The sequence below is a fragment of the Jaculus jaculus genome, chromosome 20 (genome assembly GCF_020740685.1).
Source record: "Jaculus jaculus isolate mJacJac1 chromosome 20, mJacJac1.mat.Y.cur, whole genome shotgun sequence".
NCBI classification, from domain to species: Eukaryota; Metazoa; Chordata; class Mammalia; order Rodentia; family Dipodidae; genus Jaculus; species Jaculus jaculus.
The window spans coordinates 2,458,712-2,479,571 of record NC_059121.1 but is presented as its reverse complement, the minus strand read 5'-3'; the positions used below and the strand labels follow the sequence as shown (position 1 = coordinate 2,479,571).

The 20,860-nt window shown below is 43.7% G+C and overlaps 1 protein-coding gene across 9 annotated transcripts in view; it reads right to left on the bottom strand.

Annotated features, from left to right (window-relative positions):
* Positions 1 to 20,860, bottom strand: part of Mast4 (microtubule associated serine/threonine kinase family member 4) — a 656,456-nt gene that overhangs the window by 245,931 nt on the left and 389,665 nt on the right. Inside the window, exon 1 of one of the 9 annotated variants that reach the window (XM_045139072.1) lies at positions 2,404 to 2,465. The exons of 7 other annotated variants lie outside the window; for them this stretch is intronic. In XM_045139072.1, the coding sequence (XP_044995007.1) occupies positions 2,404 to 2,450 (47 nt within the window). In that variant the 5' untranslated portion in view covers positions 2,451 to 2,465. Of the gene's footprint in view, positions 1 to 2,403; positions 2,466 to 20,860 lie in introns of those variants that run through there. One more of the 9 variants, XM_045139077.1, reaches the window with a different exon arrangement.

The following is a 20,860-nucleotide window of genomic DNA, read 5'->3' as shown; positions in this document are numbered from 1 at the left end:
CGGTGTATTTGGAATTACTTTGCAGTGGCAAGAAGGCCCTGGTATGCCCATTATTTTCTCTCTTTCTCAGTCTCTCTCACTCTCAAATAAAATATTTTTAAAATCTCATCATTAGAAATTAAAATCCATTTTGAAACAGGTACCATAAATAGTCCCAGGCCATGAGAAAATTCTGGACTGCGTCTGCAGAGAATAAAATATGCTCATATAATACTTCCTAGTTGCAGGACCTAGGAAATAAACTCTATTGAAAGAAAGATGGAGTGTTTCAGGAGAAATGATCCCAAAACTATTGTAGACATGTTTGTTCATAAGTTGGGACTCTTTAAGATGGCCTCCAAATAACTGAAATTATATACCATAGACGTGCATTTAATAATATCACTGATGATACTCTTCACTGCAATATTTCTCTAGGTACTTAGACTTAGCTTTCTCCATAAATAAATGTGAGGATGGATACCTGTGTCTACTTCAGAGGAATTTTACATTTCAACGTAAACAGAATATTCGAAGTACATGACATGTTGATACCACAGTGACATTTAAGAGTAATCTTCTCTTCTACTAAGTACCTCAGTGAAAGCAGTAATCCAGTTGAAATGTACAGCCACATTTACCATGGTAGAGGCCACACCAAGAGATGAGCGTGACACTGAATTAAAACCCAGGGAGAACCCCATATTTAGCTGACCCCCATGTCTTGCGTCATTAAGAGCAATGTCATAAAACTGGGGGCACCACTCAGGCTTTAACATTATAAATGGGAATGATTGATACGACCAAGTTTGCAGTTGAATCAGTTACTTTAAATGTCACTCTGAATGCAGACAAGATGCTAAAAACATGAAAGACGAGGAAAAGTATGGTGTGACGTGGAATGTATTAAGTCTACAGGAAGCAGCACCAGGAAACATGGGGGGGGGGTCACAGCCAAGGAGCAGGGCCGAGATGGTGGGTCTTAGGGTCAGAGCCTTGGGTACCTCAGGAGTCTGGCAGGGAGGGGTAGGGCGAGGGGTTAGAGGTGAGGAGGGGAAAGGCACGCATCCTAACAGCACTAAGGTATTCCAGGTAGATGGTGGGAATTACATGCTTGTTAGGGGCAGAGGGAGGGAAAGAAGTAATTGGAGAAATGGTTAATAACTGTTTTCATCTCTGTTAGGACAAATGCCATGTCTACAAGGGTGCAAGAGCCCTCTAACTTTTTTTTTTTTTTTAATATATAAGTGAGCAGCGTCTCATTGATATAAAATCAGCACATGATTTTAGAGGAAGGGCTGATGTGAAAAGTGTCCACATTAGATGGTTTTGCACTTGCTTCTTCATTGATTCAGGAAGTCATCTCTTGCCTGATGGATGTACAGGACTCAAGAGGAATAATGGATACTTAGAGACGGGCACAGTTGTCTTCCTGGAGAGACAGCAGGAGAGATGAGGAGGACTGGTACATATGTCACGAACGTATCATTTCCTCTCTGTGCTGTAACTGACAGACGTGGATATTTCTATTTTGTTCCCTCCCAGGTTTATATACGACTGTTTATCATTTTAAGCGTGCCCGCGCAGACTAACTCACAGCCTCGGCATCTTTGACGAACAGATTTAAAATAAAAATTTGCTGACACTTCCTGCATCACAGATGTCTAACTTCTGCGCCACAAATTAGATGTGGACATTTTCACATCACTGCATCAAACCAGAAGGCAGTGAGATGAGTTAATGGGTTATTACAAAAAGAAGAAAAGGAAGGAGGAGGAAAAGAAAAAACGAAACAGCTAAGCAAACACAGAGCTCAACAAGGTAAACATAGGGCATGCAGTGACAAGAGGTTCTGCAGAAAGGCTCGTGAGCAATACCCTCCAGTTCATTAATATCCTCTGGCACTGAGGAAATGTGGATCACATGGAATGACTGTCACAAATTACCTTTCTCCTGCACTCTAATGCATTACAATGTTTCCTATTATTCAATGCAGTCAGCGGCCTTTCTTTAGAAAGAGGAGCCATGAGCAGAAACAAACAGTAAGAGGAGAGAGAGAGGAAAAAAAAAAAAAAAAAGACACATACACTATGGCCTACTGATGCATTCTTTCACAATGAGCTGTTAAGCTGTTTCCAGAACTGAGGTTCACTAACTTTAAATACGCACCCACCGGCGCCTTCACTGACTGCAGTGCAAGAAATAAAAGGGGGGGGGGGGGGAATAAAAACCCCGCTGGGGTCTGGCTTTGCACATCAGCTGAAGCCGAATGCCATGCATTAGAGGCATGCTCCTCTGCCTCCAACTGCAGTGTTCTGAGGCTGTCAGTACAAACAAATGCTAAACGGCTATTGGTCGCCAGGAAAAGGGAAAGCGAGAGGCATGCAGCAAAGCATTAAAATATTAAAGACAGACAATACTTACTCCAAGGTCAGCCCCGGAATCTGCAGCCTTTCCCGCTGGGTTTTCATGCTTTTTATATGTTACCACACTCTATTGTGATCCTGACACCCACTCGCCCCGCCAGCGTCCCTCCGTCCATCCGGCGGCGACAGAAAGCCAAAGGAGCCCTCTCCACAGGACTGGACTAAAACCCTCTCCAGGGGGAGCGGGATCCTGCAAGTTTGGGTCTTTCCACCTCTGGTGGAACCAAGAGCCGGCTGTCAGCGGTTTTCCTCAGGTTAACGGTGGTGCACACTGCACTGATTTCGTTAAAGGAGCAAGCCTGGCAGCTCTGCATATCAAGTAATTGGTTTCTGATTTTTTTTTTTTTTTTAAAGAAAGTCGCTCCACTCACAGACCCACTTTTCACCTCAGTGAAATTAAGAGTCCTTTTTGGCACGCAGACTAGAGAAAACAAAATATAAAGCAACGGTATCATTCTTAAAGGAGTTGGTCTCAGCAAAAATGTCAATTGTCCCCCCAATCCCTCCCCCACCCTATGACACTTAGGGACAGAAATCAGCTACCCTGGGGAGATTGTCTTAACTACTCACTCGGAGTTAACACCCATACATACTCACATTCCTCAAGGAATGAGGGATGGTACCCAGCGAAAATAATTAGATTTTTTTTTCCTATATATGGCAATCATCAGGAAGAGGAGTAATTTGCTAATTTGGGGGAAGCCAAACTGTGTTTTAAGGCCAAGACTTGTGAATCATCTAGAAATATAAGATACTAGAGCTTGTAGTTTTGAAGTTGATGTTTAAGGAGTGCTACAGACTTTACCAAACCAATCTAATATGAACTAGGAAGGAGATCGCATGTATTACACCAGCCCTGAAGTTTCATCCTGTATTTATTCAAAGAACACAGTTTTTTCAGTATTCAAAACTTGGAACTAACTGTACTTCCATTGTTGTGTACAAAGAACATATCTGAGTCACTTCCTCTAATGCATTTTAAAATGTTTTAAAATTTGGCAACCAGTTTGTTGAGAAGAAACAGCGGAACAAATTAGAATTTTATTTTATCAAGGATTCTAATTTTCATGTACTATAAGGCTACAGAGAGAGATATAGAGAGAGAGGACGTCAAACTGCATTAAAATGTAATGTGATTATGGTCACACTCAGAGTTTATAAAGTCAAGATCCATCTCTTGAGGGCTGAGGGCACACAGCTGTTGGCCATCGTTTGGTTAGATGGTGCCTACCCAACAAGCCTTCCTAGGACAGGGTGCCAGGCACGGTTGTTCAGATGGCATTCTTCACAAAGGGTCCAAGCAAGAAGGGAATGGGGGCTGAAATCTGGCCTTTTTTGAACTCTGAGAAACCTGTGCCTAACTCTGGAAGACTTCACCATGGCTTCTACCACATTTTCTTATTTTAAAATGTATTCGAGAGTAACAGAAAGATAAAGAGGCAGAGAGAGAGAGAATGGGCGCACCAGGGCCTCCAGTCACTGCAAATGAACTCCAGACGCGTGTGCCCCCTTGTGCATCTGGCTAACATGGGTCCTGGGAGTTGAGCCTCGAACTGGGGTCCTTAGGCTTCAGAGGCAAGTGCTGAACCACTAAGCCATCTCTCTGGCCCATTTTTCTCATTTTCATAGTCATCACAGGAGCAGCTGTTTCTCACTCTGCAAAAGTGCACATACACTTACAGAGATTAATATGGTAGTCCCCAAACCCCTTTTTAAACTTTTACCTGACAACTTTTAGTAGGGTACCTGTTAATTTTAACTAATTACCAACTTGCCTCGAACAGAGGTCACACAACTAACCAACATTCTTAACTGTTTAAAAGCAACAAGTTCACATTGGAAATGTAGCCATAAGACAGTCCTCATCTCCAGAGGGAGGTAACAAGAGTATACAAAATAATTGGAACTTAAAATAAGAACAAAGGTATGACAAGAGGAAATAATAAAAATATTATAGACTACAAAAAGGGATGAACTTGATTTCGGAATGTTGATTTTAAGTCTTCAGTGATGAGGTTTTTCAAAACAACTGGGGAAAGAAACACACTTCAGTGATAGCAAAAGTAGAGTTCAGAAAGGCTTTTAAGTTTTATGGGAGATCTGCATTTTAGGAAACGTGTTGGAATACAGTTGGGATAGTTAGAATGTATGTCCCCCATAGACCCACGTGTTTCATTAAAGCTTGTAACGTGGGTCTCCAGCCATGTAGCTGGAGGAAGCGTCGCTGGCGGCAGATCCTGGGGTCCAGCCTTGAGGAGTGTTTAAGGGGGCGGCTCTGGTTTCCAGCCCAGAGTACACAGAGCGGGCTGAGTTCTCAGTGGGTCTGTGCTGCTTGCTGCCAGCTTGTGTTTGCAGCTTTGTGGAGTGTGAACCGGCACTGGCATTCCACATGCTGCAGGTTTTCCTCTCTTTTTGGATGTGTGGAAGCTGCTTCCTCCACCACAGATGAAACTTTCCCCTGGATCTGTAAGCTCGGAATAAACCCCTTCTTCCATAAACAGTGTCCGGTTCGGATGTTCATCCCAGCAACATGGGACTGATGCAACAACAGCCAGTAGATTTCTACACCCAGATGTTCTAAAGCACATTTGAGCCTCACGTTGTCAACGGACTGCAGAACGTTCTCACTTGAAGTTCCTTCAAGTGCCCCCAGTATAAAATACTCACATGCAGCACCCCCTTCACACACCACCTCCCTCACCTCCTAAACGAGCCTCTTTATGATGTGAAACAAGCACAATCCCACTATTGTTTCTACGCAAACCACCAGGACCCACGTTTAGCTGGATTCATTTCCTCCCCACTCACTCTCCCAGACACCTCTTCACCTTGGAAGCCATGGATAATTGACAGAGGGTTCCCTTTTCTGGACTGGGTCACTCTTCTGCTCAAATCCTTCCAAGAGTTCTCTGCTCTCATTAAAAGCTAAAACGTTAGCTTTCTTAGACCTCAGAGAGATCACTGGGTATCAACAGGAACGATAATGGCAATGCATTCACACATACTAAGTGTTTGAGTCATGAACCTGAGCGAGGGGGATAGAAAAGAGGAAGGAAAATGGCCAGAGTTACCTTGGAGGATATGACAAAGCAGTCCAGTGTATCATGGATAAAGGGAAAAATGAAGCACTTACCTTGCTTCCTTATGGGCTGCACCCTATAGATGGGGTAATGATTCTCCTTATAGAGGTGAAGAAAGAAAGAGTGGGAAACATCAAATATCACCATTTTCCACTCCCTAACGTAATCAGTACATCTAAACTGGGAAAACCACAGAGATGGACTCCCTCTCTCTCTCTCTGTGTGTGTGTATGTATATATATATATATATATATATATATATATATATATATATATATATGTATATGTATATGTATATATATTTTGGTTTTGGTTTTTTGAGATAAGGTCTCACTCTAGGCCAGGCTGACCTGAAATTCACTCAGTAGTCTCAGGCTTGCCTCAAACTCACAGATCCTCCTCCTACCATTGCCTCCAGAACACTGGGATTTAAGGTGAGTGCCTCCACACCCAGCAACACTATCTCTTAAAGCAACACATGAGAATTAATCCCACCAAAAGTCACTCACATCAACTCTGTATAAAGATGTGATGAGCAAGCAATTACTATCTTGTACAATTAGTTAATGTGATTATTTTCAGTGAGGTCAAGAAATAAATGGTGATTGAACCTAAAGATTAATTCTAAAAAAAAGGGAGAGTTATGAACCTGGGCGTGGTGGTTGCTGCCCTTAATCCCAGCACTTGGGAGGCAGAGGTAGGATGATTGGTGTGAGTTCAAGGCCACCCTCAGAGTGCATAGTGAATTCCAGGTCAGCCGGGACTAGAGTGAGACCCTGCCTTGAAAAGCAACAACAACAAAAGACTTGCAAGAACAGAAGAGATGGCTGAGTGGTAAAGACACTTACTTACAAAGCCCAGGATTGATTCCCCAATGCCCACGTAAAGACAGACGCACCAAGTGGTGCAGGTGTTCAGAGTCCATAGCAACAGTAGGTCCTGGCATACCCATGTACTTTTCCTATCTTTCTCCCTCTCTCTCAAATAAATAATTAATTTTTAAAAAGGCTTATGAGACATAGCAACTAATTATAGCACATGAACGTTTTGTAGGTCTTGATATCAAAGGATATACTTTTATAAATTGTCAGGCAGGGATTTATTTGGAATTCACGGGGAGCTCCGTCATGGTGGAAGAAGCTGGCCCCCTTCACACAGATCCATACTGAGAGAAAAGCAACCACCACCAGCACAAGCAAGCACACTCAGGAACCCCCAGCGGAGCTCAGGCACCCTGCACCGCTCTCGGCTGGAACTCCAGATCCACCCCCAAATGTGCCTTAGGGCTGGACCCGAGGATCTGCCCACAGCGACACGTCCTCCAGTCAAGCAGTGGGAAATCGAACATGTTACAAGCTGAGATGAACTCCTCAATCTATTGGGGGACATCCATTCAAACTACCACAGGTAGATAAGGACGAATTATATCATTCTGTCTAGTGTCCAGAAGCTCCACGTGATGGTCACACATCTACCTGAACCTCCCCATGCACTGTTCTCCACAATGCCAAGTCTACCCCGGTCTCACGCTCCTTACACCCACAACCCTGTCACCGTTTGGATATTAAAGGTGCTCTGAAGACCTATGTGTTGAATGAAGGTTCGGTTCCTTGCCTGCAGTACTACTGAGTGGGGGTAGGACCTTCAGGACATTAGGCTTGGGCTGGAGAGATGGCTCAGTGATTAAGGTGTTTGCCTACAAAGCCTAAGGACCTGGGTCTGATTCCCCATTATACACATAATGCCAGATGCACAAAGTGGCGCATGCATCTGGAGTTCATTTGCAGTGACTTGAGGCCCTGGTATGCTCATTCATTTATTTTCTTCCTTCCTTCCTTCCTTCCTTCCTTCCTTCCTTCCTTCCTTCCTTCCTTCCTTCCTTCCTTCCTCCCTCCTTCCCTTCCTTCCTTCCTTCCTTCCTTCCTTCCTTCCTTCCTTCCTTCCTTCCTTCCTTCCTCCCTCCCTTCCCTCCCTTCCCTCCCTTCCTTTCCTTCCTTCCTTCCTTCCTTCCTTCCTTCCTTCCTTCCTTCCTTCCTTCCTTCCTTCCTTCCTTTTTCCTTCCTTCCTTCTTCCCTCCCTCCCTCCCTCCCTCCCTCCCTCTTTCTTTCTTTCTTTCTTTCTTTCTTTCTTTCTTTCTTTCTTTCTTTCTTTCTTTCTTTCTTTCTTTCTTTCTTTCTCCCTCCCTCTCTCTCTGTCCTTGCAAGTAAACAAACAAAAAATATATATTTTAAGAAGTGATTTAGGCTTAATGGGTGCAATAGTGGCAGGTCTGTCATGGTGGAAACCAACTGCCCTCCAATTGGACTGGATGCCCGCTCCATGGGGCAGGGGGAACACATCCCTGATACTGAAAACTTAAAACAGGGGTAGTCATGAGCCCTAGGGGTGTAACATCTGCTGATATCTGGAAAAATGTATATACTATGCTTATCAAACTGCCCAGTAGGCACTTCTCTTAATATTTATTGCCTTATATAAATGCTACTCTGAATCTTCTCTTTTCAGATGGCAGTGACCTTGGGATGACTCAGAAGGTATCATAGTGCTGGAAAGAAGTGACTGGAGTACTGAGTAACAACTCAATCACACCTTCCAAGGCTCAGGGTTTAACGTGGAAGAGGTGGCAGAAAGAATGTAAGAGCCAAAGGAAGGGTAGGACTCCTTACAACGTGCTCCCTCCAGACATAAAATATCCATGACCTCATAGTGCCTGACACTACCTACACAAGACCAGTATAAGAGGAGGAAAAGATCATGACATCAAAAGTAAAACAGAGACTGATTGAGATGGGGAAGGGGTATAATAGAGAGTGAAGTTTCAAAGGGGTAAGTGAGGGGAGGGAGGGTATCACCATGGGGTACTTTTTATAATCATGGAAATTGTTAATAAAAAAAAAGTGATTTAGGCTTAATAGGAAGCAGTGAGATCACTGGGGGTGTGGCCTTGACAGTAATATTAATAGCCTGGTGCCTCAATTTTCTCTTAGCTTCCTTTGGCCATGAGATGATCTTCCTTGCTCGACCATAGGCCTTCCACTTTGTACCTCACCAGAGCTCCAAAGCAATAGAGCTAGCTGACTGGGCTTCATGCTGAAGCTGCTGAAACCATGATCCAAAACATCTTTCTTCCTTTCACACGAATTGCCTTTGCAGTGGCAAAAAGATGTGGCGCGCTTGCTCCAGATACCAGGGATGGAACTCCTTCTCGCCTTGCCCGACTGCCCTCTTTAGAAATGTAAGACTCTCACACTCAGCGTTTCCTTAACTTTATCTGATGCATTTTGCTTTTTAAATTTGTTCTTAGGTTTTTAAATTTTATTTATTTATTTGAGAGAGAGAGAAAAAAAAAATAAAGAGGCAGAGAGAGGGAAAGAGAATGGACACACCAGGGCCTCTAACCACTGTAAACAAACTCCAGACGCATGTGACCCCTTGTGCATCTGACTAACGTGGGACCTGGGGAATCGAACCAGGGTCCTTTGGCTTTGCTGACAAAGGCCTTAACCGCTAAGGCATCTCTCCAACCCTTGATGCCTTTTTCTACTGAGCATTTATCACTACCTGATATATCATATATACAGTCTACCTTCCCCTGAATGACTGGAAGGCCTAAGGAGGCCTGTGTGATATATGCAGCTTATGGCCTTGGAGCAGCGGGCTAAGGGTTCGGGAATGGCTTCCACACAAGGCCCCCTGACGGGCTATCTCATGGGTCTGATGTCACGGAAAGCAGCGCCAAGGGCTTCATAGCTCTGAAGGAGAATGTGTAAAGATGTAAGTGCTACATAAAATCTAACTTGAGGGAGAGCAACCCAACTACTAGCTCCAGGAAAAACACAAAATTAAATAGGCAAAAGGAATTATGGTCAGTGTGGGGTGGGGCACCTACATACATATGTTTGTACCCACACATATGTATGCGGACACATACATTATGAGCAGAACACTGTCTCCCACCTAAACATCTCACGCCCACAGCCTTGTGAATGCCTCGCCATTTACAAGTGGGACATTGCTACTGTGATTAAGGGAGCAAAGCCAAAGGCATGATCTGCCTTCTTTGAGTGCATTCAGCATAGTGTAATCTTTATTTTATTTTATTTTATTTTATTGTTTTTTGGAGGTAGGGTCTCGCTCTAGCTCAGGCTGACCTGGATGGAATTCACTATGTAGTCTCAGGCTGGCTTTGAGTTCACAGCGATCCTCCTACCTCTGCCTCCCGAGTGCTGGGATGAAAGGCGGGCATCACCATGCCCACCTCGCCATTCAGTGTACATTGAGAGCCCTTATAAAGCTGGAGAGAAGTCAAAGACAGGGAGGTGCTTGAAGCAGAGTCTGGGGAGAGGGGCCAGGACCAGAGGCTACTGCAAACTATAAACGCAGAAGAGCTAGCGTGCAGAATGAAGGCTTCTCTTCATTCCAGCCGGAAAGATCCCCGTCAGGCTTTCGGTCCCTGGAACTACAAGATACCAAATTTGTGCTGCTTCAGAACACCGTGCTGGCAATTTGGTACTGTAGCAATAATCAACTAATGCACATAACTGAAATTATATGGACACTGAAAACTTGATGTAGCTGGGGGAAAAAAAATCGTGCTTTCCCAGTGCTGTATCTATAAGGAGAAACTCGAGAAAGGAAAAATAGGACGGTGGGGGATGAGGTAGAGGAAGAGTTAAGTCCTCCTCGTTGTAAATGAAGTCGAGATATAAAGAACAAAATGTAAACTAACACAAAGCAACCTAAACACGTTCCTGAGAAGTACGGAGAACATGAGCACGTGCTCTGAGACAGGAGGAGAGGAGGGTTAAAAGGGGGGGGGGGGACTCAGTTTTTCCTAAGCCTAGTAGGATTATTTAACTTTTAAAAGTCGATACATTACATTTTGATAAGAATAAAAATTAATGTTACAAAGAAGTATTAGCTGCCAGAGACTGTCCCTGCTGTATCTCTGAATTGTATTGTGCTCACTTTCATTGAAACGTCATCTCATTCGCTCACACTTGTTATCCAACATATTCAGCTAGACACAATGGTAGTTTAAAAATGGGAAGAGGAGTGAACCGTTTCATTTCTAAGATTCTGTGATTTTCTTTCTCTCACCATAATCAACGTGAGTCAAAGTCTTTATACAGAAAGAAAACAGAAAAGCAAAGGAAATACAATATGGAGGAATGAACGTAGTGCCTGAAAATGAAGGAGGATTTTTAAATGCCCATATTTGGGGCTTAGCCCGGGTTTGATTTGCCAGTGCCTACTTTCTGCCAGACGCACAAAGGAGCGCACACATTTGGAGTTCATGTGCAGTGGCTCTGATGTGCCCACTCTCGTTCTCTCTCTCCTTATAAATAAACAAATGTATTTTAACTTATTATAAAGGAAAATAAAATGCCCATATTTGGTAGCACAATGGCATACTTGTGTAATGCAGACTCTGGAGGCTGAGGTAGGAAGAACATGGATTCAAGGCCAGTCTCAGCCATAGAATCAGACTGTCTCTCCATACCCAGGGCTGGGTAGATGGCTCAGTGGTAAGGCACTTGTCTCACCAGTGCAAGACCCTGGGTTTGGTCCCCAGAAAAACCAAAAAAAAAAAAAAAAAAAAAAAAATTCAAATCAATCAAACAAAAGCCCTCGTTCTTCATATGATCAAGTCTAAGACCCGATATCAGTTTGCGTGGTCACACACCTCTCCAAGGCAAGCCTTTCTATTCCAAGTATCAAGATTTCTCTGGTTTCAACGTCAATGCTACAATTCCACCACACTGCTCACTTACCACCTGCTGAAAGCCATCAGTGTATGCACCTTGAATCGTGCTGGCTGGCATATCTATAAGGCTGGTGTGTCCACACCCTCTTTCCTTCATTCGGATAGAAGCTATGGTCCAGTTTGGTTGGGGGTACATCCCTCATCTTCCCATCCCACTCCTTTGCATAAATGCTCCATGAATCAAGTGGATGTGAACCTATCCTCTGAGCCCAGTGATGGCTTCAGAGATGTATACATGGCTTAAGTTGTGTTAGGGAAATAAGAAAAGAGTTTATCTTCCTGCTATATTTCAAGCTGGGAGTGTCAATATCTTGAGAGGGCTGGAGAGAAGGGTCAGTGGTTAAATTGGTTGCCTGCAAAGCCTTATAACCTGGGATGACTGCCCGGTATGCATGTAGAGCCAGATGCACCAAGTGGTGCGTGTATCTGGAGTTCGTTTGCAGCGGCTAGAGGCCCCGAGGTACCCACACTTCTCTCTCTGTGTCTGTATCTCTATACTTGCAAATAAATAAATAAATAGATATTAGATATCTTTGGCCATCTGTGGCCACCTGTTGAGTATTTAAGCAGCTACAAGGACAGAATCAACAGCCACGAGCAGACCTGGGCAGTGGTTATTCAGGCAAGCTTCAATCCAGCCCTGGAGCCGTATACCTAAACGCCCAATTCTGTGACCCAAAGTGTCCCTTTGCTAAGTCATCACAGGTTGGCTATGTTGTCAGCTGTTATAAAACAATCAAAGCTAGGGGCATTCTACAAGAACGTTCACCTTAAAGCTTTCATTCTGTAATGTAAGGAAAAAACCGAACAGGCAACAGAACCATGACATTTAAGTGTAACGATGTTTGTGACAGACCCAAAATGGAAATGACTCCAACACCTAACATAATAAAATGACTAAATACTCAAGGGCACCATTATACAACAAAGTGACCCATAACTACACACAGAAATGGGGATGAACTCTGCAAACTTAACTACTAGAAATGAACGTGAAATGGCCTGCATCCAGGGCTCAAGGGTTTCAACCCTTGAACTCAAGTGGGGTGCATTGTTTTGGGACAATGTGGATGCGCTAGGAGGTGGGGCCTAGCCAGAGGCAGTGATGGTTAGAGCCTAGCTGCTTCCAGCCCCCGTTTATGCTTCCTGATCTGTCAGATCCAGCCTCATACCAAGCCACCACGAACCCCATCATGCCTTCCCCACATTGGATGGTACACTCTCAAATCATGACCCCAAATCAATCCTTTCTCCCTTCATGAGCTTCTTTCAGATATTTTATCTAAACAACAACAACAACAAAAGTAGCGGTGGGCTGGAGAGATGGCTAAGTGGTTAAGGCGCTTGGCTATATAGTCTAAGGACCCAGGTTTGATTCCCCAGTACCCACATAAGGCACATGCACAGGGTGGTGCATTCGTCTGGAGTTTGTAGAGACTGGAGGCCCTGGCGCGCCCACTTTCTCTCTCTCTCAAGTAAATAAACAAATTTTAAAAAGGCAGCTAAAATAGAAGCAATGGTGGGCAAAAGAAAGTGTAATCTGCAGGAATGGAAAATAGCCCAGGCAGTGCCAAGAAGGCGTGGTGATTCCTCAAGAGTTTAGGCACAGAAATACCTTGTGCTCCGGCCATTTCCATTGCTACGTGGCAAAGCAATGAGAGCAGAGACGGAGCTATTGTGGTTTGGGACGTAATGTCCTCTTCCACTTAGGCGAGGGATCGAGAGTTGTCAGGATCGAGGCGCGTGAGGAGGGAAGTTAACGTTTGATGGCCGAGAGCGGCAGCTGGGGCAGAGGAGAAAGGTCTGGAGACAGATGGCCGTGACGGAGGTGCGGCTCCGCAGAGGCAGCGCAGGACTGGGCATCCGCACGCCGTTCAGAGGGCAATGTGAGGGCGCACAGGTTGTGCCACAAGTTTTCCTTTTCCTTTTTTTTTTAAATGAAAAATGTATACTTTGTTTCTTAGAAATCTGACTTCAGGCATAGCCCACATACACTACCATCGTCAGGATTGTGAGTAGGCAGTGCAGAGGCAGGAAGTGGGGAAAGATACTGAAAAGAGCTAAGAATGTGAGTATTATGTCTTGTTTTTTCACCTATGTGCTCGTTACACGGGGCATGACCACTTTGTGAAGGTCTCCCCAAACTGAAGTCTCGGGCAAAATCTTTCCTAAAAGCAATGACTTCTTCTGAGTTTCTTCAAATCCCCTCCCCTCTTGAAAATGTTTATATTAGGGCTGGAGAGATGGCTTAGTGGTTAAGCACTTGCCTGTGAAGTCTACGGACCCTGGTTCGAGGCTTGGTTCCCCAGGACCCATGTTAGCCAGATGCACAAGGGGGCGCACGCATCTGGAGTTCATTTGCAGTGGCTGGAGGCCCTGGCGCACCCATTCTCTCTCTCTCTATCTGCCTCTTTCTCTCTGTCTGTCGCTCTCAAATAAATAAATAAAAATAAACATAAAACAATTAAAAAAATATTTATATTAAACATCACTATATCTAGAACTTGAGGCAGTACACACATATCTACTCAATAGCTGCTTGTTAAATCAACCAATGAAACAATATAGAACAGTAAATTAAATCAGCATGAAGGAAATGAGAACAAAAACAAATGTGTAAGAAAATGCAACATCTATACATACTGAAAACAGAAGCCTGAAGGGTACATTTAATGAGCAAATTAATTAACTACTGTCCAATATTGTGTCGTTAGCAAGTGATTGAACTAAGATCAGGTTGTTGCATTGTTTCTGCTGCTGTAAACCAGAAACTATCCCAAATACAGACTATGATATGAAGAAAAACGATCCAGGAAGCATTTTTCTAAAATATTTTATTTATTTATTTGACAGAGAAAGAGGGAGGAGGAGGGAGGAAGGAAGGGAGAGAAAAAGGGAAAGGGAGGGAGAGTAGGGAGGGAGAGAGGGGAGGGAAAGGGAGAGAAAAGGGAGAGAGGGAGAGGGAGGAAGAGAAGGGAGGGAGAGAGGGAGGAAGGGAGGGGAAAGGGAGGGAGAGAGGGACAGAGAATGAGAATGGGTATGCCAGTGCCTCCAGCCACTGCAAATGATCTCCAGATGCATGCGCCCCCTTGGGCATCTGGCTAACGTGGGTGCTGGGGAATCAAACATGCGTCCTTTGGCTTTGCAGGCAAACGCCTTAACCACTAAGCCATCTCTCCAGCTCTAGGAAGCATTTTTCTAAGTGACACATTCCATGTATTTAAGTCAAAGCAAAAATTTACTCTTAATAGCATGGTGAGCAACTGCAGTGAAATGTATGTGAGAGGCGTGGTCCAGACCAGAGACCTCTCAATGTCAAAGTAAGTTGGATGACACAATATTGCTGAAAAACCTTCACAGCCTGCCAAGCAAACTCTGGAGGTGACAACTGAAAAAAGAGCTTGTCTACTGCCATATGTTCCCCAACACCATGTTTACATCCTGTTCTCAGAAATTAGGGCTCTGGTGTATCTATTTCATGTTTTATTTATTTACTTATTCGAGAGGTGCACAGAGAGAAAGAGAGAGAAAGAGAGAGAGGGAGACAGATAGACTGATAAGGAATATGGATAGGTCAGGGTATTCAGCCGTTGCAAACAAACTCCAGACACATGTGCAACCTGGTGCATCTGGCTTTACGTGGGTACTGGAGAATCCAACCTGGGTCCTTTGGCTTTGCAGGCAAATGCGTTAACTGCTAAGTCATCTCTCCAGCCCTTTTTTTCATTTTTTTTTTAATGAATTACTCATTACATGTGGTTATGTTCATTATAAACCACAGCATCGGGACAGGGAGATGGCTCATTAGCACATGTGACTCAATTTCACACGCTACAATCCACCAGCACTATTATCCCGACATTATCAATGAGACAAGACAGGTAGGATAGTAACTGAATAGTCCAAGGACCCCCAACCTGGAACAAAATCTATTGTCTTTCCTTTGAGACATTCTTAAACATCCCAGGCTGGGGTCGAACTTGATATATATACTTCAGGATGACCTTGAACTTCGGTACCTCCTGCCAGGGCGGGTAGGCCTTCCATCCATCTCACTTTTTTCCCTCTCTATCTAGATCCTTGAAAACAGCCTTTAAAAATAAACTGGAAAATGTGGGAAAGAGAGCATGCTCTGGTTAATTTATCGGGACTGTGCTGTGTAGCTTAACAGAGGACACATCTGATGAATCTGCCCTCAGCACTGAAGGTGAGACGGACACGGTCTACATTGCACATAACCATACGTACCTACTCACAGCCATGGCTTTATCTATTGACCGTTTATTAGTTACTTTAGAGAACTCCAGACACATGTACTGCCATGTGTGTGTGCCTTACGTTCTGGGTTCTGGGCAATTGAACCTGGGACTTTAGGCTTTTCAAGCAAGTGCCTTAATAACTAAGCCATCTCTCTAGCCACCTATGGTTTATTTTTTTATTTTTTTTTTATTTTTTTATTTATTTATTTGAGAGCGACAGACACAGAGAGAAAGACAGATAGAGGGCGAGAGAGAGAATGGGCGCGCCAGGGCTTCCAGCCTCTGCAAACGAACTCCAGACGCGTGCGCCCCCTTGTGCATCTGGGGACCTGGGGAACCGAGCCTCGAACCGGGGTCCTTAGGCTTCACAGGCAAGCGCTTAACCGCTAAGCCATCTCTCCAGCCCCTATGGTTTATTTTTACTTGAGGCTGACAATACTGTGTTAAAATAACTGCTTTTCTTGGTAAATGGGGGAGAAAACAAGGAAAATCCATCAAGGGCATTTTAGAATGCGATAGTATGAAGTTTTTCACTTTCTTCTCTAAAGCAAATGTTCACTTGTGGATTCCTGACATCATACCTATTCCTGTTCTATCATCCACTTGGGTCCAAGCATCCACGTGTGGATTCCTGACATCACACCTATTCCTGTTTTACTCCTCTGTACCACTCAGGACTTTTTCAAATGTTGAGGATCCAAACCCAGGTCTTATTCTTCTACCTCTGATACGTTTTCCTTCTTGTCTTGCCTTTATTTTCAACCACTGTCATTTCCTTCTTCAATAATTCTACCACAGCAATTATTGCCAGTCCTTAGTATTCTTCCTGCCAACACAGATTATGATTTAAATCATGACCTACTCAATTTTTTTGGTGACACATAAAGTTTGTTGTTTCTTCAGGAATGTGTGTATATATTGTCTTTGAACATGAGATTCTCAGTGATTAAAAAACTTCCCAAAATTTATCCAGGAAAAGATTCGTTGCCTAACTCAAAAATCTCATATATAGGGCTGGAGAGATGGCTTAGCAGTTAAGCGCTTGCCTGTGAAGCCTAAGAACCCCGGTTCGAGGCTCGGTTCCCCAGGACCCACGTTAGCCAGATGCACAAGGGGGCGCACACGTCTGGAGTTCGTTTGCAGTGGCTGGAAGCCCTGGCATGCCCATTCTCTCTCTCTCTCTCAGTCTCTCTCTCCCCCTCCACTCTCAAATAAATAAACAAAAAAAAATTTAAAAAATCTCATATATATATATATATATATATAATTTGGCTCAAAGTGATCTTTCCTCTAATATAAGCTAGTGACCCACATTATCCTTTACTATAAAATTCTGCAAGCTCTCCAGCCTGTCATATATCATAGTATCTAGTATAAGAAAACTATCTATCATATAAAGATCAACTTACAATAATGTATGATAGATAATAAAATGCCCGTGAAGCCAGAGCTCACATAATTTTTCACTGTTTTAGAATAAGTACTTTACCATAATACACACAGAAGTGCACGCACGCGTGCGCGCGCGCGCGCACACACACACACACACACACACACACACACACACACACAGAGAGAGAGAGAGAGAGAGAGAGAGAGAGAGAGGAGGCACCCAGTAAACACTTGACAAAGTAAAGCGCTTATTTATTGTTAGCAAAGATTGTCAAAATCAGAGTCACAGTGAGGGAGCTTCAAGGTCAGGAACTGGGAAGTTATTTTGAGAAGGCTTCGTTCCCACTGTGGATTATTAAGAAGTTCACCTGGCATGTTTTACTCAGCAAAACTCAGGCTTCAGTGGACCCCCTTCATGGGCATGCGTAAGAGTTTTGTGAAGGGCTTGAAAACAGCAACAGCAGCAGCTGTGAGGTGGTTTGAGAGGGAAAGGCTGAAATGCTATGCGCTGTGGCTTGGGGGTACTAAGAGGTGAGTACATACAAAGATAAATCACATATTCTGGGACTGGGGGGATGGCTTAGTAGTCAAGGCATTTGCCTGCAAAGCGTAAGGACCCAGGTTTGATTCTCCAGGTCCCATGTAAGCGAAGCCAGATGCATATGGTGGACGCATCTGGAGTTTGTTTGCGTGGCTAGAGGTCTTGACATGCCCATTCTCTCTCTCTCCTTCTAACAAATAAATAAACATAAAATACTTTTTTTTAAAAAAAGCACATATTCTTGGGCTGAAGAGATGGCTTAATGGTTAAGGCCTGCAAAACCAAGGAGACACAGGCTTGATTCCCCAAGATCCATGTGAGCCAGATGGACAAGGTGGCATGTGCATCTGGAGTTCATTTGCAGCAACTGAAGGCCATGGCATGCCCATTTGTTCTACCTGCCTTTTTCTCTCAAATAAATAAACAAAAATTTTAAAAATATTAAAAAACAATTTAAAAAAACAGCATACATTCTGATACCCTTGTAACCACAGAATAATCTCTGGTTTGCAAAAGAAAGGTTGGAAGACTGAATGCCAGTAATGTTTTATCCTGAAATCATATAAAATCCAGAATCAAATTGTATGTGTGTGTGCATATATATATATATATATATATATATATATATATATATATATACACACACACACATACACACACACACACACACGCACACACACACGTATACATACACACATATATAAATATAATCATTATGTAATACAACCCAGACATTGATTCTGTAAGAGGGAATCTAGTTCAGACTGGGCCCAGGTTCTCATCTTTTCTTTCTTCTCCACCTGCTCAGCCACCAAGGAAGCCCCTTCCTGACCTGCTTAGACGTGCACGATGCACCACCGGGCTCCTTCATCATCTGCTGCCTTCTTCACGGATGGCACTAGGGAGAGGACGTGACCTCCTTAGACATTTGGCTGGTGCCGAAGAGGGATGGTCCTCTTTATATGCGAGCCTTGACATGTAGACACTTGACTCTTCCTTGCATGTTGCAGACAAGAAAAATGTAGTTTAAGAGAGGCCTCTAGCCCACATGAAGGAAGTTAATGACTATGGACATATCGTGGAGTCAAGTGTCCAGAAAAGTGCCACATCTTCTGTACCTACTTCCACAGCAAGGCTGAATGGACAGACAGAAGCCCTGTGACCACAGAGACAGAATGTTACAAGATCAGACTCACACTAGCTGGTCCACCCTTTGCCCCTCAGTAGCTGTTATTGCTCACCTCTGTGTCTGACACAACATGCGCGTAACGGTCAGTTGATTAGGTGCTACCTTTTTGAAATATACTGACAGACCATCAGCTCCCACCAACCCAAGGGCTAAAACTGTCATCAGACAGCATCCAAGGCCTGTGGTGGAGTTGTCCACGGCTTTGCTGTAACCTGCTCACCTGATGGTCAGCCAATGTACTTGTTGTTTTTATTTTATTATTATCATTATTATTTATGTGAGAGCAACAGAAAGAGAGAAAGAGGCAGAGAGAGAGAGAGAAAGAATGGATTCTCCAGGGCCTCCAGCCACTGCAAAGGAACTCCAGATGCGTGTGCCCCCTTGTGTATCTGGCTAACGTGGGTCCTGGGGAATCAAGCCTTGAACTGGGGTCCTTAGGCTTCACAGGCAAGCGCTTAGTCGCTAAGCTCTCTCTCCAGCCCCAGAGAATGGGTTTGAAAGGTGCCTTTTGTTATGACTTGCTTTTCTTCTATGACTATCATACCTCCATGAAATTGTTCACACATTGGAACATGGAATTTGGGGTGACCTAGCTCTGTGTTCCTGGGCCACAGTCACTCATATGTGGCTCTAGAAGACACGATTTCTTAATGATAACCTTTGGGGTGACAGCTGTGTCTTCCACATCTACTGTGCTAGAGCTCACACAACACATCACAAACTCCTAGGTCTAAATGAGGGGCTGCAATTTGATGTTTCACTGTTCTTGAAGTGATATCTCATGTAGCCCAGGCTGGCCTTGAACTTCTAATCCTCCTGCTACTACCCCTAATTGTACATTCTTAAATCCCAACATTAAGGAAGGAAACCTATCCAGGATTTCAAATCTAAATTAAAATGGGGGTGGCTGGAGAGATGGCTTAGTGGTTAAGGTGCCTACCCACAAAGCCAAAGGACCCAGGTTAGATTCCCCAGGACACACATCATGCATCTGGAGTTTGTCTGCAGTGGCTGGAGGCCCTGGTGTACCCATTCTCAATCTCTCTCTCTCTCTGTCTCTCTTTCTGTCTCTCAAATAAATAAATTAAAATGGAATTTCTTTTCTCCTGCCATTCAAACCAGGCTGTGATAACAAGTACAGCCTTGCAGGGTAATTTTGCTTCTAGCTATAGAAAACGCTTTAAAGGTTGGGCAAATTAGAGATGAGCCCGTGGAGAGTTAACAAAAATAAATTCCAGGAAGAAGAGACAACAGGGTAAAGTGGCTTTCCGCAGCTCAATCAAGTGGGAGGCTAACTTCCCATGTGTAGGTGACAGAGTAGCAAACTTAAAATATTTGAAATCTAGGTAAGCCAAGAATACCGTTAACCCCTTACTTTGTGACTGTCATCAAAATACAGACTTGGAACCTGACTGGCTTTCTAAGAAAGGATGGGAGAGAGCAAGGCAGCCACCTTTTCCTCGGTGGGGAGATGGATGCCTTGCAAGAAGGAAGCTGAAAAGCCGGCCCCTTTCTCCCACTGTTCCGAACAGGCCACAGTCTACTGAGCAACTCAGGCCTTAGTCCAAACCCAACAGGGACCATAAAAGTCAGCCATGAAAAAAAATAATAATAATAAAATTCATTTTCCAGGGTCCTACTTCCAAGGAAAGAGAAACAATAAAGCATGCAGAGGTGAAAAGAATTAGTGCAACATAAAAAACTGGAAAGAAGGAGAGACTCTCACGGAGACTGTCCCTAAGAGAATTTACTTGCATACGTAAATTTATGCAGCAAGTTACCAGGAGCCTCATAAATATTGGACCCATAATCAAGCTGTAATCATTCATTTTATTTACATTTCATTAGGGGGCACTTAGGTAATGATCTTTGAAAGATTTCACTGCATCCGGTGGAAAAAGAAGTGGACCTCCAATGAGGGTGTGCAGAAAAAGGAGATGTCTTGTCCCAAAGGCACGGAATTATTAAACACAATCTGTTCTAAAACTTACTTGGTGAGTTTTTTAATGCATCCTCAACTAGTAATTGCCTTCTAAATTATTTTCTCTCCACGCGTTGCATGTCAGGTAAGGCCTGAATCCGGCTGAAGAATTTAGAATGAACTTTTTTAGCATGACATGAGAAACAAAACTTCCATGAAATAGAGGCTGCCACGGAAATTTCCGGTACACCCAGGACATTCACTTATACACTGCCATTTGTCATTTACTGCTGGCAAAAATCATAG